At 44.2% G+C, this 17,013-nt stretch overlaps 2 protein-coding genes across 7 annotated transcripts in view; one reads left to right on the top strand and one right to left on the bottom strand.

Annotated features, from left to right (window-relative positions):
- Positions 1-475: 475 nt before the first annotated feature.
- On the bottom strand, positions 476-4,719 carry LOC118214940 (fibrous sheath CABYR-binding protein-like). 4 transcript variants are annotated; one of them, XM_035395243.1, is made up of 3 exons: positions 4,458-4,719; positions 3,724-3,760; positions 476-3,125 (listed from the first exon to the last, which is right to left on the bottom strand). In XM_035395243.1, exon 3 carries the CDS (start codon positions 3,117-3,119, stop codon positions 2,727-2,729), a length of 393 nt encoding a protein of 130 aa, XP_035251134.1. In that variant the 5' UTR covers positions 3,120-3,125; positions 3,724-3,760; positions 4,458-4,719; the 3' UTR covers positions 476-2,726. The 4 variants fall into 4 exon arrangements, with proteins under 4 accessions (XP_035251134.1, XP_035251132.1, XP_035251133.1 ...); XM_035395241.1 differs by having other exon boundaries at positions 4,453-4,718; XM_035395242.1 differs by lacking the exon at positions 3,724-3,760 and having other exon boundaries at positions 4,458-4,715.
- An 11,127-nt stretch (positions 4,720-15,846) lies between these two features.
- LOC118214684 (sn1-specific diacylglycerol lipase alpha-like) overlaps positions 15,847-17,013 on the top strand; it is a 53,778-nt gene continuing 52,611 nt past the window's right edge. Inside the window, exon 1 of one of the 3 annotated variants that reach the window (XM_035394817.1) lies at positions 15,847-16,747. The gene's annotated coding sequence lies outside the window, so the exon portion shown is untranslated. The remainder of the gene's footprint in view (positions 16,748-17,013) is intronic. The other 2 variants (XM_035394816.1, XM_035394815.1) reach the window with 2 other exon arrangements.

A 17,013-nucleotide genomic window follows, 5' to 3' on the forward strand; every position in this document is an offset into this window, starting at 1 on the left:
TTTCCTGCCTTTCTGTTCTACAACAAAAACCATTTTGCTTTTTTTTTCAGGTCAGATGGCTCAGAAGTTTTCCACTTCTCTTGGGTGAAGCGAAATGTCAAACTTGCTGTAAAATCACAGATCCTTGCTTTGTCAAGTACACTGAGAACAGACACAGCGTAAGGTAACTCAAGGAATTTAAAGGATCGTTGAGGAGAGAAACTTCTAGGCCCAGCATACCTGGGTCAAATACGTATTTGTTTTGGATTCAAATGCTTTTCTGTGCTCTATTGATCTTGCCTGGTGTAATTGAGCCTGCCAATATGACCAGAAGGTGGGGTTTGCACTTTTTGAGAGTATTTCATCAGTTCCAATACACCAGGCAAGATCAGTAAAGCGTAGAAAAACATTTGAATTCAAAACAAATACGTATTTGACCCAGGCCTGAGGCCTAGGCTTTTAAACAGGGTTATACGATGACGCTGACAATCACCGCAATATTACAACAAATCCGTTTAATTGCATTCGTTTTTTCAGTCAGGTAGTTACATATTGCCAATGTCTGTGTGTGCCTATACAGCTTCAAACAAACATATACAGCTTATCTTTGTTTATATACAAATAATTACAGTATGTAGACATTTAAGACATCATCATGCATTTGGAAAAGATATTTTCTCATTTAAATATTTGACCTAGATTAATTTGGAAATCTGTAATGATTTGCCTGGGTCTTCCTGCTTGAACACGCCAATAAACGCATATCTCGTGTATTACCATTTTACTTTTTTTTACATGAATAGTTTCATAAAGTGCTTGAGCCAAAAAAACTGGTTTCAGTAACATAATATTTCTGATGAAAAGGAAGTATGTGCAGGGATATACAGTCCAAAATAAATTAAAACATCCAAATGTAACAGAAAATACATTTTTTTTGCTTTACTGTCATTTTCATTCTGTAAATATATGCATAGATTTCAGAACCTTTGAAAAATGACTGTAAAATCGGATTTATTTTGATACATTCTGCAATACATTTTTTTAACTGCATATTGGAACAGGTGAGTAATGTTATTCTTTGCAATATTGCTGTATATTTTGACACTTACATATATTTTTAAATCTCCATTAGTGTGCTCTCACCACCGCACAATTTTTTTAATTTAATTTTGAAATATTCGCAAGGTTTCAGTGACATTGGTGACATTCAAATTCATACATTTAAAAGCTTTTATGGTATAACTGAGTCATGGATGTACCTGGATTCGACTTTGAAAATCTCCTAGGATCAGGTATGACATAGGTTTTGAATTTACTATTATGCAGCTAAAATTTTGCATTAATTAAGTTCCTATAAATGTGACCCATTTTTTGGAATGGTCATACCAAGAGAAGATTTATACAGCATTAAGAGAGGAAACTAGTTTCTGTAAGGGTTGGCGTGTCTTCCACTAATTACACTGGATCAATTAGTTAATTAGTTAATTAATTAACTCACTGATGAATCCACAGCACATCATTTCATATGGGAACATATGAACAGTCTTCAGCTGTCGTTCATGAGCTTGCCTATGCATTCAGTTAAAATGTCAGCTCTACATGAATGACTGGGCTGCTTAAATAAGTATGAACAGAAGTTAGTCATGAAATCCAGAAACAGACACAGCCCTCCTTGCCCACCCCTGGTTTTGGGGAACCCGAATATTGATTCATGGCATGATAAGAGCTCTGTAAAATGGACTCACTCTATGAAAAATATTCAGAGTTTTTGGCTGGACCGCAACAGCGGGGCCAGCCCTACAAATGAAAATGTCTGTGACTGACTGACTGACTGACTGAGTGAGTGATAAAGTTACACCGCGCATGTCTGTGATGTCAGCCACAGGTCCAGCCATATACTAGGTTTTAACCTGGTCTTGTTAATCTCTATACTGTACATACACTGCATATCCTGGAACACAAACATCTACAAAAGGGGCCCTGGAAAATGTAGTTTCAATTGAATATCTTCATTACTTCAGCACAGAAAATTTTGTGGGGCCACAAAGCCCACAAACTAAATGTAACCAAGGCAAACTGTAAAATATGCTAATTTTGTTGTATACTTTTCCTCATATACTATCGTTTGCATGTACATACAGCCAGCGCATAATTTATGATGAAATACCAGGAAACAACCAAAACATCCAAACCTCATTAGTAGTCATGAAAGAGCTAAGTGGGGCACTGTAAAACAAAATGGTTTTGACTTGTTTAGAAATCAGTGATGTTGTTGGTTGCGTTGCATTTAATAACATAAAGCCTAACATTTATAAAATGACCACAAAAAAGTATAAGAACATTTTGCTTCAGTTCTTGCAAACTAAACTTGAACTTCAAACATGAAACGAACAACTAAATTTGGACTGTGCACAAAACTATTATTGCTACTATCGCTACAAACTTTAGGTTACTTTGAAGAATTGATGTAGTACTGATGGACATTTTGGAGTTTGCATCTATGTGTTGGATCATAAGTGACCTTGGTGGCCAAGAGTGTCCATTTCTGGCAAACCAGACTGGATAAAATTTAAACATAATGTAGAAGCATTTATATATTTATATATAAAAGCTTTATATGGGGCATTTATGTAATTTACGGGCCAAACCATACTATAGCAGCCCAAATTCAATTACCCAACGACTTTAGCGGATATGACTGCATTTTCAAGTTATTGCCCCCCATTAAGAAAACGCTCATGCACCTCTCAATTCCTTCGTGCTACCATAAAGGCCCCCACCAATATGGCGGCAGCAGCCACGACAGCCCCTCCAATGAGGAGTGGCTTCAGGCAGTCCAGGCAGTGCTTTTTGGGCTCTGTGGCTTCGGCACCCTCTGCTGGTGGCTGGTGGTTGGCTGTCTCGTTCTGCTCCAGTGCGCCGTCCTCAACAGGCTGTTCTGCGGCAGGGGCAGCTGGGGGTGGGGCTTCCTCCGGGGGCGGGGCTTCCTGCGGGGGCGGGGTAGCGCGGCTGGGGTTGTTCTTCCTGGGCGGGGCCACGGGGGCAGCGTTGGCCTTGCGGGGTGTGGCTGCTTCCTTCTTCCCTGTTCTCTCTGTCTGTTTCTTGGGGGCCCCGGGGCCAATCTTGCTTTTGGCCTCCATAAAGATCTGAGAGAGACAGAGAGCAGGGGTCATAGGCCAGCAGGAGTCCCCAAACTGTGGTCCTGGAGAGCCGAAAATGTCTGCTGGGGTCCCCAACCCTGGTCCTGGGGAGCCGCAGGGTGTGCTGGGGTCCCCAACCTTGGTCCTGGAGAGCCGCAGGGACTGTTGGGGGCCCCAGCCCAGGTCTTGGAGGGCCACAGGGACTGCTGGGGTCCCCAACCCTGGTCTTGGAGGGCCACAGGGACTGCTGGGGTCCCCAACCCTGGTCTTGGAGGGACCTGCTGCAGGATCTGCTGTTGTTCCTTTTTTTGAGTAGTTATTTGGTTCAAGTTAAAATAGAATCCAACAGACCCAGTGTGGCAGTCCAGGACCAGGGCTGCAGACCACTGAGCTGGAGAGCTGATCTCAGATCAGGTTTCCCATGGCTAAACCCTAACGTCATCCATTATGAGCTAGAAGCCTAAACTGATCCTAGATCAGCTCTGCTGCTCTGTGAAGTTTAATGATTACAGGCCCTGCATCCCATAGAGTAGGCAGCCCCAGATTAGCACCAGGATTGCAGATTAATGTTGTACATTTTTATATGACTTTTTATGTGACTCACCAGGCTACACTGCAGTTCCAGGTCAGCTGGAACAGTCCTAGAAAACAGCGTGCTTCAATTACAGAGGCTGCACACTGCACGTCACACACACACACACACACACACTCACACGCACATGCGCGCCCTCCCACACGTTCAAACTGCATGAGTCATCCACACGGGCAAAGGCAGAACTGAGGTAAGGGGTGGGGTGGAGGGGGGGGTGAAAGGGGGAACACACTGGGACGGCTACAGAACAACAGAATAGAAAGGCAGACGAAATGGAGGGATGATCGATGGACTATTTACGTTCACTTTTTCCCCTGACCTGTGCTGTGTCCTTCTCCCTTGCATCCTACCGTATGTGCACTACACACTCACACGCACACACACACACATAAGCCTGCACACACATATAAAGAGACAGACTCTCGGTGTGAGGTGCACAGCGGTAAGGTTTGGGGGGGCGGTGAAAGACCCAGACGGAGGGGGGTGGGGGGGTGAAATGAGCCTGAACCAGCTCTCCAAAAAAACCCTGAATAGCATACTGCTGACAGATGATCACTGAACAATTTGCTCGTGGGGTGGGCCGCATTGCAAAAGCCTCTCAGATAGGCACAGGCATGCTCATAGTTCATTATATCACTCTGCTCGATTGTCGCATCATCGCATGCTTTCTCCCGTCACGAAATGCACTCAGCGCGTTGCAGTTCATCCCTGGTTTTGCTGCGAGGAAGAGGTCCGGCTTACCTTACCTCTGGCCCTCAGTCTGTTTGTCCTCGGGGTGTGACTCTCAGCACGGCTGAATCAGCGGAGGAGGAGCGGGAAGGGAGAGAGCAAGAGAGAAAACGAAAAGGCGAGTAACGAGGGCCGGAGAACGCAGACAGGGTCACAGGACGGACGGAGAGCGCCGGGAAGAGAGATAGGAAGCGGGAGGAGGAGGAGGACCGGCGGGGCTGGAACGTACCACTCTGCTGCCGAAAAAGGGGGGCGCTTTAAATGATGCCGGTCTTCTGCAGCTCTCGGCTGTGGAAAGGCAGTGAAGAGCAGCGTGTGCACTGGCGTCTGTTTAAACGAGCCAAGATCACTTTAGTATGCTTTATGACCCTATGTAGTGTCCTATATATTGCTCATTTTACTGCCTGCAGTAATGTGCAATAACGTTTTATGATATCAGTTATGGGGGATCTTGCTGCTACACCGAGATACAGAAATATTGAAATATTCCTTTCATAAATAGCTCACCATGACAGCTGATCACATTGCAAAAGTTGCTAAAGGTTGTGTCAAAAATATTCCAGTCATTCCAGTCTTGCGAGAGCGTAATGCCAATGTTTAATCACCTGACACAGTGCTGTCCCAAGGTGACCCCATGTGAAAAAATAGTATGCTGAAGTATACATGAAGTGTACTATTTTATTCATCAGGGTACTTTAAAAGTTGTTGTTTTTTTCTTTGTTTTTTTTTTTTTTTTGTAATTCAATCTTTATTATAGTTATTATTAATATTTATTACTTTTTTATATTACATACAATCATGTAAACAAAATTCCCTTCTTTCTATGACTTGTTCAGATGGCAATGTTATGGGAATCTAAAGAACTGTGGGGAAAGTGCGAATAAAAGATTGGATTTATAGGAATTAAAAGATAAATAAATAAAGATTCAGGGGAAGAATTTTCGGACAGCTTCTAACGGTATTACCCTTACTTGCTAATCAGGCATTCCCGATGGGTATAATTCACCAGGTACATCCACTTCCTTTGTCAGTTATTTCCAGTGATCCCTCTCCACCATTTCCACCTCCATACTACATTTTATTCTGTGTTTTTAACTTCTCTTTGCTCTGTCTATCATTCATGTTCAAGGGGTGGGGTGGGGGGGGGGGGGGGGGGGGGGTCCACAACCTGATCTTACAGGCCGGTGTGACCCTGTCTCCAGACTCCTAGCCCGATATCAAATACATTAGGGCTGCCCAATCCTATTCCTGGAGATCTACTGTCCTGTAGGTTTTCAGTTCAACCCTAATTTGGCTGCTCTAAGACTTTGTTAAAGAATCCCCAGTTTGTGCAGAAAGTAGTCGCTCGTATCTTGACGAGAACTAAGAAGTATGAGCATATTACCCCGAAGGTAGCATCGCTTCACTGGTTACTGATAAAGTATAGAATAGATTTTAAGGTTTTGTTCCTGACTTTTAAAGTTCTGTATGGATGTGCACCAGTGTACGTAACTAACCTGCTTTTACCTTATAAGCCCACAAGGTAACTTTGTTCTCAAGAAGCAGGCTACTTGGTAGTCCCATGAATATCTAAAAACCTGAAGGTTGCTAGAGCTTTTTCCTGCTGTGTCCCACTATTGTGGAACTCCCTTCCAAAATTTATAAGGAAGTCAGACCCTGTCTCAATATTTAAATCTAGATTTAAAATGCACCTTTATGCTCAGGCTTATAATATAAGGCTTATGATCAGTCTGGAGACAAGGTGGGAGAAGCCTGTAGCCATAGAGTATTGTGGGGTGGTATCCTTTCCTTACTGTCACCTGTCAATCAGCTGTGACCCAACTTTACATGGGCTGGCTCTTGATAGGTGGGTATGGTTGTCTCCCCCTCATGACTACTTGGGTTCTCAATCCCTGTCCTAGTACCTATGCAGCCACAGACTATTCCTGGCGGGATCACTTTGTAATCTCCAATTCATACCCCTGTTACTTTACCGCCTGTTTTTCTACTGCACATTCCATAATGGCCATTTGCATTTTCTAGCTCATGCTACCAGCTGGGCTTTTGCCGCGAATCCCTAGAATGTTGTCATCTAGACTCCCCCACCACTTCGGTCCGACCTCCTCTTTCATGCCGCCTTCACCCTGCCCACTTCCATTGCCACCTGCCACTCCCCACCATCGCCACCTGGCCACGCCCATCATCTGAGCCGCCACCTCAGGATTGTCACCGAGCCGCCACTAATTTGATCAACGTGAACGTTGACTGACTGGCCATTTTGGTCATTTAAACCTTGAGCCAACCAGAGGAGGATGGGTTCCCCTTGTGAGTCTGGTTCCTTCTGAGGTTTCTTACCATCTGTTACCAGGGAGTTTTTCCTTACCACTGTTGCCTTAGGCTTTCTCCTGTGGGGGTTTAGGCCAGAGTTATCTGTGAAGCGCATTGTGACAATTGTTTCTGAAATGTGCAATATAAATTAATTTTTATTTTATTTGATTAATTTGGCACACCTGTTTCTACTAATTAGCAGCTCAACTAGATCTCTAGCAGTTGAGTGGGCTATGCTTTGTAAGGGTTGGAGTGAAAACCTGCAGGACAGTAGATCTCCAGGAACAGGACTGGGCAGCCCTGAGATACATCAATCATTCCTGAAGCAATGAACAGCACACCTTTATGAAGCTTGTATGAAATTTTGACTCTGCTGAGCTTCTCTTTGTGTCGTTTCTCGGGGCCAGGCTGTGACTATGCTCCTCCATTTCGCTCAGCTCATTAGAGACGCTCGCTAGCTAGAGACGCTCGCTAGCTTGACCGGAAGTGCATGGGGATCAGAGGGCCGTTCGCCGTGATTCATCGCAGAACAAATAAAACGGTGCGATGGTTAAGCTCGCTGGAAAAACCCCAAGGGAGAGCTACGGAGCCAGATACAAAGCACGGGGTTCAAAGCGATTGCGTCAAACTCGCATTAGTATGCATCTGTCAGTAATTTATGCGCGCTAAGCCAATTACATCTGTATGCAAATCCAATCCATGCTATAAACTGCAGTTCAAATATGTATCATTATTATTAGACTCCTGTATCAATACTGGGTAGATACCGCACAGATTCATTAGTCTTAATCAGTATGAGTTGGCTGAATATAGTATAGTACAATGGCTCGGGTACTGTACCGCATAGCAGGTCTATAGTACGACATGAGAAGTCCCGTTGGGAAGATAGTAGAAATGTTTTATTTTAAATGAAATTGCTTCAGTAAATATCCAGCTGTGTGTAAAAAGCCAGTGGTGTACGTCGCTCTGGATAAAATGTCTAAATGTGTATAGCAATGCCTAATTGGATGAAATGTGCAGAGAAATACACACAGCTGCTCAAATCAGACCATAGGGGGAAGTAGTGCACAACAAGACCCGCATGTGATCTCACCAACTAAAACCTTAATTTCCTCCAGATGATACTCTGGCCAATCATGCACTGTTTAATTGCTCTCCCAGTCCAGGCTGACCACAGACCCATACAAACACAGTCCCAACTAACACAGTCCCAGCTGACCACAGACCCATACAAACACAGTCCCAACTGACCACAGACCCAACTAGCACAGTCCCACCTGACCACAGACCCATACAAACACAGTCCCAACTGACCACAGACCCACCTGACCACAGACTCATACAAACACAGTCCCAACTGACCACAGACCCAACTAGCACAGTCCCACCTGACCACAGACCCATACAAACACAGTCCCAACTGACCACAGACCCACCTGACCACAGACCCATACAAACACAGTCCCAACTAACACAGTCCAGGCTGACCACAGACCCATACAAACACAGTCCCAACTGACCACGGTCCCAAATAGCACAGTCCCAACTGACCACAGACCCAACTAGCACAGTCCCAACTGACCACGGTCCCAAATAGCACAGTCCCAGCTGACCACAGACCCATACAAACACAGTCCCAACTAACACAGTCCCAACTGACCACAGTCCCAACTAGCACAGTCCCAACTGACCACAGACTCATACAAACACAGTCCCAACTAACACAGTCCCACCTGACCACAGACTCATACAAACACAGTCCCAACTGACCACAGACTCATACAAACACAGTCCCAACTAACACAGTCCCACCTGACCACAGACTCATACAAACACAGTCCCAACTAACACAGTCCCACCTGACCACAGACTCATACAAACACAGTCCCAACTAACACAGTCCCACCTGACCACAGACCCATACAAACACAGTCCCAACTGACCACAGACCCAACTAGCACAGTCCCAACTGACCACAGTCCCAACTAGCACAGTCCCAACTGACCACAGTCCCAACTAACACAGTCCCACCTGACCACAGACTCATACAAACACAGTCCCACCTGACCACAGACTCATACAAACACAGTCCCAACTAACACAGTCCCACCTGACCACAGACTCATACAAACACAGTCCCAACTAACACAGTCCCACCTGACCACAGACCCATACAAACACAGTCCCAACTGACCACAGTCCCAACTAGCACAGTCTCAATTGACCACAGTCCCAACTGATCAACAGCCCCAACTCTTATGCACTGAGGCTATTTAAAGCCTGTCAGGTTTCCTTGAAGAGAACTAAAACTGGATTCCTTGAAATTTAACACCCGTTTCACAAAAAGCTAAATGCACCTTCGATGATTTCTTGTTTTTATTTTTCACGGGTTCAGATGAAAGGGTGTGCATTGAAATGGCTGCCAAAGCATTTCTTGTTTCTTTTATTAAGAGAATTTTCTGAGCTCTGCTTGAGCGGAGCAAAGCAGAGCCGATCAATTTGACCGTGTTTATCCTTGTCGAATTTGAAATGGTTTGAATATTAATGTGCAGAGCGAACAGGGCTCTCACCTCGTGAGGCTTCCCCGCTAGTCTGTGCTTCGCAGGCAGAGCTTGCAACGCTAAATTTAATGCAAGAGACTAGCTTTTGATATGCAAACCGACAGTTTTATGTAGATTCACAGAAATCCCCACGAGTAACATAAAATCAATTGGAAATACATTGGAATGGCTTGGATCAATTAGGTCAGAAGGAGCTGGCTCTGTCTGGCCACGCAGAAAGATGACATATTTCCTAGCTTCTGCAAAGGGTACAGATGCAGGCTGTGAGTACATATTCTAGAACACAGGAAAACAGGAGCCCTGAACTCATCCATTGCGCTAACCACCAAATCCAGACTTTAAATACATTAGAACAGAGCAGCAAGACCACCTAGCCAGCAAGCCACTAGCCCGTTTTATAAATCCTGGTCCACTGAGATGAGAAGCAGTTTAAAAGTGCGTAAAATAGCGGGTGAACAGCCTCACCACCAGCGGCCTTCTGTAGAGCTGACTCCAACCGGGGGTCCGATTACTCACACGGGCGGGGAGGGAGGGGGGGTGGGGCATCCCTAACATGAGAAGGAAGAAGCTGTGTGTTCACTTGAGATCTGACTAATGCAGCCACTTGATTTTTCAGTTCATTGGCATGCTTGTTAATGAAGTAAAATGAATGAAAACAGATTGATACCAGCGATCGATTTAAAGGGAGGTTTTCCGCCACCCCAACCCTTTTCAGCTCACCAATCGCCTCTGGTCAACCCAGTGTGCCTCGCCTGCGTTTATGGTAAAGATGCACAGGACGCGATTATTAATGAAGCCGCTTGGCAAGCAAGTACACCGCCTCAAATGATGACATCATTTTTCTTCCTGTATGAGAACCGATTGCTTTCGCCCTAGAAACAGGCTGTAGTCCGCCACTGTTCTATTTTTTAATGAAGTTTTGCTAAATCCAAATGGCGGTGAACTCATTCCGCCCTTCTTGTCTATAAATTCACCAATTTTACTTTACAGATTGATAAAAATGAACGATAATGAGCCAAAGCTGCATCGTGTTAAAATACGTTTCAGGATTAAAGATTATGGAAGAACATAAACACAAGACATAGCTCAGGAGGTAAGACCGATTGTCTAACAGTCGGAGGGTTGCCGGTTCAAACCCCGCCCTGGGCATGTCAAAGTGTCCTTGAGCAAGACACCTAACCCCTAACTGCTCTGGTGAATGAGAGGCATCAATTGTAAAGCACTTTGGATAAAAGCGCTATATAAATGCAGTCCATTTACCATTTACATTAGCAGGAAACAGAAACCAACACACACGAGGAGACCCGTGGCTCGATGTTTGAGAAGCTATGTTTCAGATGAATGCTTGCTTATTCAATGAGTCAAAAATTCTGCTACATTTTGAAGGTTCCACCTACTGAACAGGAAGTTCACTCTGAACGGTTAGCATTGCTTTTGAATTTCAGAAATCAAGAAATATATATATATATATATATATATATATATATATGTTTAATGTCAGTGTTTTATTAAAGGTGCAGAATTTCTGAGCTTTGAGTCCTCCAGCTCTTTGTATTGCTGGTTAGTCACTGTGAGGTAATCAGGGTAAGGATCCTTCTTTATGCTACTCCTAACGCTTGTTATTAATGTGTTAACATCAGCCTGCCCAGGGACAACAGATGGAAATTAGTAATCTAGCTAATTCTGGCACATTTACATCACATAATAGTGATGTTGATCAATGTGTATTGTCCCTGTCAAATAAATAAAAAAATAAAAAAATAAATAAGGAAAACTTTCATGGGCGTGTTGGGGAGTTTGGAATGCTGGCTATGTTAGGTCGGTGGTAGAGATGAAGTGTGCTATTAGTCGTAGCATTAAGGATGCATCGCACTGCTCATAGCTGCCTTCTCAGTAGCCCAATCTGCAACATTCTGCAACCAGATGTTCAGGCCAGTTCATTTCTATTATAGGCTAAAATATGTAGCATTTTGGCTTGCTTGAATATCCCCCATTTTTTCGCTGTTGGTTTGCACTACTTGGTTCTTTTCCCCCGGATAGGTCAGATTAGTATTGGGGTGGGTTTGAGCAGTGACCTGCCAGTTTAGAGCAGGAATGTGGCAAAAGTATCACACCAACTGGGGTGTGTGTGTGTGTGTGTGTTTGTGTGTCGTGTGTATATATGTGTGTGTCTGTGTGTGCATGTGTGTGTATGTGTGCATGTGTATGCGTGTGCATGTGTGTATGTGCATGTGTGTGTGTGTTTACATGCGTGCATGGGTGTGTGTGTGTCTATGTGTGTGTGTGTGTGTGGGCCCTTATGATTGGGCCCTTATGATGTATTTTATAAATGTGGACCTAAATAAAGAATTAAAATTGTGTTCGTGTGCATGTGTTAAAGCAGAGGTTCTGAGACGTTGTCTTGGGGTACCCTTCTGTGTGATGTTTTGTTTCTTTCCTCAACCAAACTTGATTAAAAACACGGGGAAAACAAACTTGCTCCATAACCGGATTTCTACACTTTCAGCATTTAGAACTTCGCCAATTCCAGCCAAAAGTCTATCAGAAAATCAATACAAAATGTAACCTCTTTCAATGGGACTCATTTGCCACAGTACAGAAAATTAAAGAATCTGTTCTCTAAGCACTGATCTGACTAATTAAAAGTCCTTAAATAAATATGGAATATTCATTCTTTATAATACGAATATCCATTTCTGACATGAGGGTAAATTATCCCTCATTAGGCACTAAAAGTGTCTAATTAAGAATCATTAACGGCTGTTTATATTTCAGGAATTGCGATGACTGTTGGAATGCACACGGGGAAGCCTGCGCCAGGACCTGGGTTGAGAACCACTCTAACTCGAGGGGAATGTGGGTTAGACTGGAATACTATCTCCACGGGGACATTACGCACAGTAAAAGACGCAGCGTTGATTCGTGCACCAACCTGCAGAGATTCCCCTCCCACATCCTGTGTGTTTGACCCATCGGGGCAGATCCTGACAAAGATCAGATCCGAGCAAGTTTCAACAGATATATACTGTTTAGGCTACTACCGAAGAAGTGTCTGCTCTGGATCCCGAAGTGATGGATTTTTGTGTCAGTCTTTCTAGCGCGGGAGACAGTACGCGAGTATCTGGTCAGCATAGAAAATCTTTGCACGCGACGTATTCATTCAAACCAACCTTTCCTTGGTCCGGTCCCTCCCGTTTTCCCAGTGGAAATTAAAATGATTTTAGGGGAGACGACATCATGACGTATATTACGTAAATTGCGTAGAACCAGAACAATCATTCGCGGTAAGAGCAGATCCAAAGCCTGTCGTGTTGGGAACGGGAACAACTACGTCACGTTTATAGGAGAGAAGCAGGAAAAAAACGAAAACCGATAGACGGAGCAAAGCAGAGCCGATCAATTTGACCGTGTTTATCCTTGTCGAATTTGAAATGGTTTGAATATTAATGTGCAGAGCGAACAGGGCTCTCACCTCGTGAGGCTTCCCCGCTAGTCTGTGCTTCGCAGGCAGAGCTTGCAACGCTAAATTTAATGCAAGAGACTAGCTTTTGATATGCAAACCGACAGTTTTGTGTAGATTCACAGAAATCCCCACGAGTAACATAAAATCAATTGGAAATCCATTGGAATGGCTTGGATCAATTAGACCAGAAGGAGCTGGCTCTGTCTGGCCACACAGAAAGATGACATATTTCCTAGCTTCTGCAAAGGGTACAGATGCAGGCTGTGAGTACATATTCTAGAACACAGGAAAACAGGAGCCCTGAACTCATCCATTACGCTAACCACCAAATCCAGACTTTAAATACATTAGAACAGAGCAGCAAGACCACCTAGCCAGCAAGCATGCGGTAGCCACTAGCCTGTTTTATAAATCCCGGTCCACTGAGATGAGAAGCAGTTTAAAAGTGCGTAAAATAGCGGGTGAACAGCCTCACCACCAGCGGCCTTCTATAGAGCTGACTCCAACCGGGGGTCCGATTACTCACACGGGCGGGGAGGGAGGGGGGGTGGGGCATCCCTAACATGAGAAGGAAGAAGCTGTGTGTTCACTTGAGATCTGACTAATGCAGCCACTTGATTTTTCAGTTCATTGGCATGCTTGTTAATGAAGTAAAATGAATGAAAACAGATTGATACCAGCGATCGATTTAAAGGGAGGTTTTCCGCCACCCCAACCCTTTTCAGCTCACCAATCGCCTCTGGTCAACCCAGTGTGCCTCGCCTGCGTTTATGGTGTAGATGCACAGGACGCGATTATTAATGAAGCCGCTTGGCAAGCAAGTACACCGCCTCAAATGATGACATCATTTTTCTTCCTGTATGAGAACCGATTGCTTTCGCCCTAGAAACAGGCTGTAGTCCGCCACTGTTCTATTTTTTAATGAAGTTTTGCTAAATCCAAATGGCGGTGAACTCATTCCGCCCTTCCTGTCTATAAATTCACCAATTTTACTTTACAGATTGATAAAAATGAACGATAATGAGCCAAAGCTGCATCGTGTTAAAATACGTTTCAGGATTAAAGATTATGGAAGAACATAAACACAAGACATAGCTCAGGAGGTAAGACCGATTGTCTAACAGTCGGAGGGTTGCCGGTTCAAACCCCGCCCTGGGCATGTCAAAGTGTCCTTGAGCAAGACACCTAACCTCTAACCCCTAACTGCTCTGGCGAATGAGAGGCATCAATTGTAAAGCACTTTGGATAAAAGCGCTATATAAATGCAGTCCATTTACCATTTACATTAGCAGGAAACAGAAACCAACACACACGAGGAGACCCGTGGCTCGATGTTTGAGAAGCTATGTTTCAGATGAATGCTTGCTTATTCAATGAGTCAAAAATTCTGCTACATTTTGAAGGTTCCACCTACTGAACAGGAAGTTCACTCTGAACGGTTAGCATTGCTTTTGAATTTCAGAAATCAAGAAATATATATATATATATATATATATATATATATATGTTTAATGTCAGTGTTTTATTAAAGGTGCAGAATTTCTGAGCTTTGAGTCCTCCAGCTCTTTGTATTCCTGGTTAGTCACTGTGAGGTAATCAGGGTAAGGATCCTTCTTTATGCTAATCCTAACGCTTGTTATTAATGTGTTAACATCAGCCTGCCCAGGGACAACAGATGGAAATTAGTAATCTAGCTAATTCTGGCACATTTACATCATATAATAGTGATGTTGATCAATGTGTATTGTCCCTGTCAAATAAATAAAAAAATAAATAAATAAATAAGGAAAACTTTCATGGGCGTGTTGGGGAGTTTGGAATGCTGGCTATGTTAGGTCGGTGGTAGAGATGAAGTGTGCTATTAGTCGTAGCATTAAGGATGCATCGCACTGCTCATAGCTGCCTTCTCAGTAGCCCAATCTGCAACATTCTGCAACCAGATGTTCAGGCCAGTTCATTTCTATTATAGGCTAAAATATGTAGCATTTTGGCTTGCTTGAATATCCCCCATTTTTTCGCTGTTGGTTTGCACTACTTGGTTCTTTTCCCCCGGATAGGTCAGATTAGTATTGGGGTGGGGTTTGAGCAGTGACCTGCCAGTTTAGAGCAGGAATGTGGCAAAAGTATCACACCAACTGGGGTGTGTGTGTGTGTGTTTGTGTGTCGTGTGTATATATGTGTGTGTCTGTGTGTGCATGTGTGTGTATGTGTGCATGTGTATGCGTGTGCATGTGTGTGTGTGTTTAGATGCGTGCATGGGTGTGTGTGTGTCTGTGTGTGTGTGTGTGTGGGCCCTTATGATGTATTTTATAAATGTGGACCTAAATAAAGAATTAAAATGTGTGTTCGTGTGCATGTGTTAAAGCAGAGGTTCTGAGACCTTGTCTTGGGGTACCCTTCTGTGTGATGTTTTGTTTCTTTCCTCAACCAAACTTGATTAAAAACACGTGGAAAACAAACTTGCTCCATAACCGGATTTCTACACTTTCAGCATTTAGAACGCCAATTCCAGCCAAAAGTCTATCAGAAAATCAATACAAAATGTAACCTCTTTCAATGGGACTCATTTGCCACAGTACAGAAAATTAAAGAATCTGTTCTCTAAGCACTGATCTGACTAATTAAAAGTCCTTAAATAAATATGGAATATTCATTCTTTATAATACGAATATCCATTTCTGACATGAGGGTAAATTATCCCTCGTTAGGCACTAAAAGTGTCTAATTAAGAATCATTAACGGCTGTTTATATTTCAGGAATTGCGATGACTGTTGGAATGCACACGGGGAAGCCTGCGCCAGGACCTGGGTTGAGAACCACTCTAACTCGAGGGGAATGTGGGTTAGACTGGAATACTATCTCCACGGGGACATTACGCACAGTAAAAGACGCAGCGTTGATTCGTGCACCAACCTGCAGAGATTCCCCTCCCACATCCTGTGTGTTTGATCCATCGGGGCAGATCCTGACAAAGATCAGATCCGAGCAAGTTTCAACAGATATATACTGTTTAGGCTACTACCGAAGAAGTGTCTGCTCTGGATCCTGAAGTGATGGATTTTTGTGTCAGTCTTTCTAGCGGGGGAGACAGTACGCGAGTATCTGGTCAGCATAGAAAATCTTTGCACGCGACGTATTCATTCAAACCAACCTTTCCTTGGTCCGGTCCCTCCCGTTTTCCCAGTGGAAATTAAAATGATTTTAGGGGAGACGACATCATGACGTATATTACGTAAATTGCGTAGAACCAGAACAATCATTCGCGGTAAGAGCAGATCCAAAGCCTGTCGTGTTGGGAACGGGAACAACTACGTCACGTTTATAGGAGAGAAGCAGGAAAAAAACGAAAACCGATAGACGGAGGGAAGCAGCAATCAGTCGTTCCGGACAATCAAACCAGAGCCCGGATTTGGATTTGAGTCGTCTGTTTTGTCTACGCTGCAGAATAAATAGCGAGCCATTCACTGAGTTATGGATCAGCGTTATATATTTATACTGTAGAGCGCGGAGAATGGCTGAAACGAACAAACTGCAACTCGTCCAGTCCTGAGAGGACAGGTGAGGCGTAAAAGGATAACGTGCTAGATACGAATGAGAAACGAATGTGACGTTATCGGCGGTAACGTTAGGTGATGATATTGAGTTATAAACACAGCCACTGTGTTGATTTATATATGTTAGAATGTGTATAGCCACGACCTTCTTAGGCATTGCCTGATTTATGTGCGCTGGTTCGGAAGCTAGCTCGTATCGGAATACTGTGGCACCATAGACGGAAGCACCTGTGTGGTCAGTTTAGGCTCGGAAGCCCCGCCACAGGCGGCCGATCCAGCGGTGTCATTCCCCCGGTACCACCCCGGAGGTAGAGCCCCTGTTCGGGCCGGCTCTGGAGTGGGAAAGGGGCTGAAAAGCGGAGGATGGGAGGTCGAAGGGAACCGCAGAAGCGGAATACGAGAAGGTACCGATACAACACAGGTGAGTTCGGAGGGTTGGGGCACACAACGGTAGCTATATCGATGTTGTTGTTTTTTTCGGGGAGGGAGGGGGTGTTGCGATGATGCTGCTGCTGCTGCTGCTAAACGGCGTGGATTCCATTAAGTGGCGAAATGTGTTCATTATTATTACGATATAAAGACAGACTGTGAATAGCCTATGCATCGCGTGTGTGCGTGTCCACGAGAGAGACGAAATGGTTCAGAATGCTGCTCGACTCAGTCTGCGGGCCTTGTGCATTTTTTTTC

Source organism: Anguilla anguilla, chromosome 16 (assembly GCF_013347855.1).
Source record: "Anguilla anguilla isolate fAngAng1 chromosome 16, fAngAng1.pri, whole genome shotgun sequence".
In the NCBI taxonomy this organism is placed as follows: domain Eukaryota; kingdom Metazoa; phylum Chordata; class Actinopteri; order Anguilliformes; family Anguillidae; genus Anguilla; species Anguilla anguilla.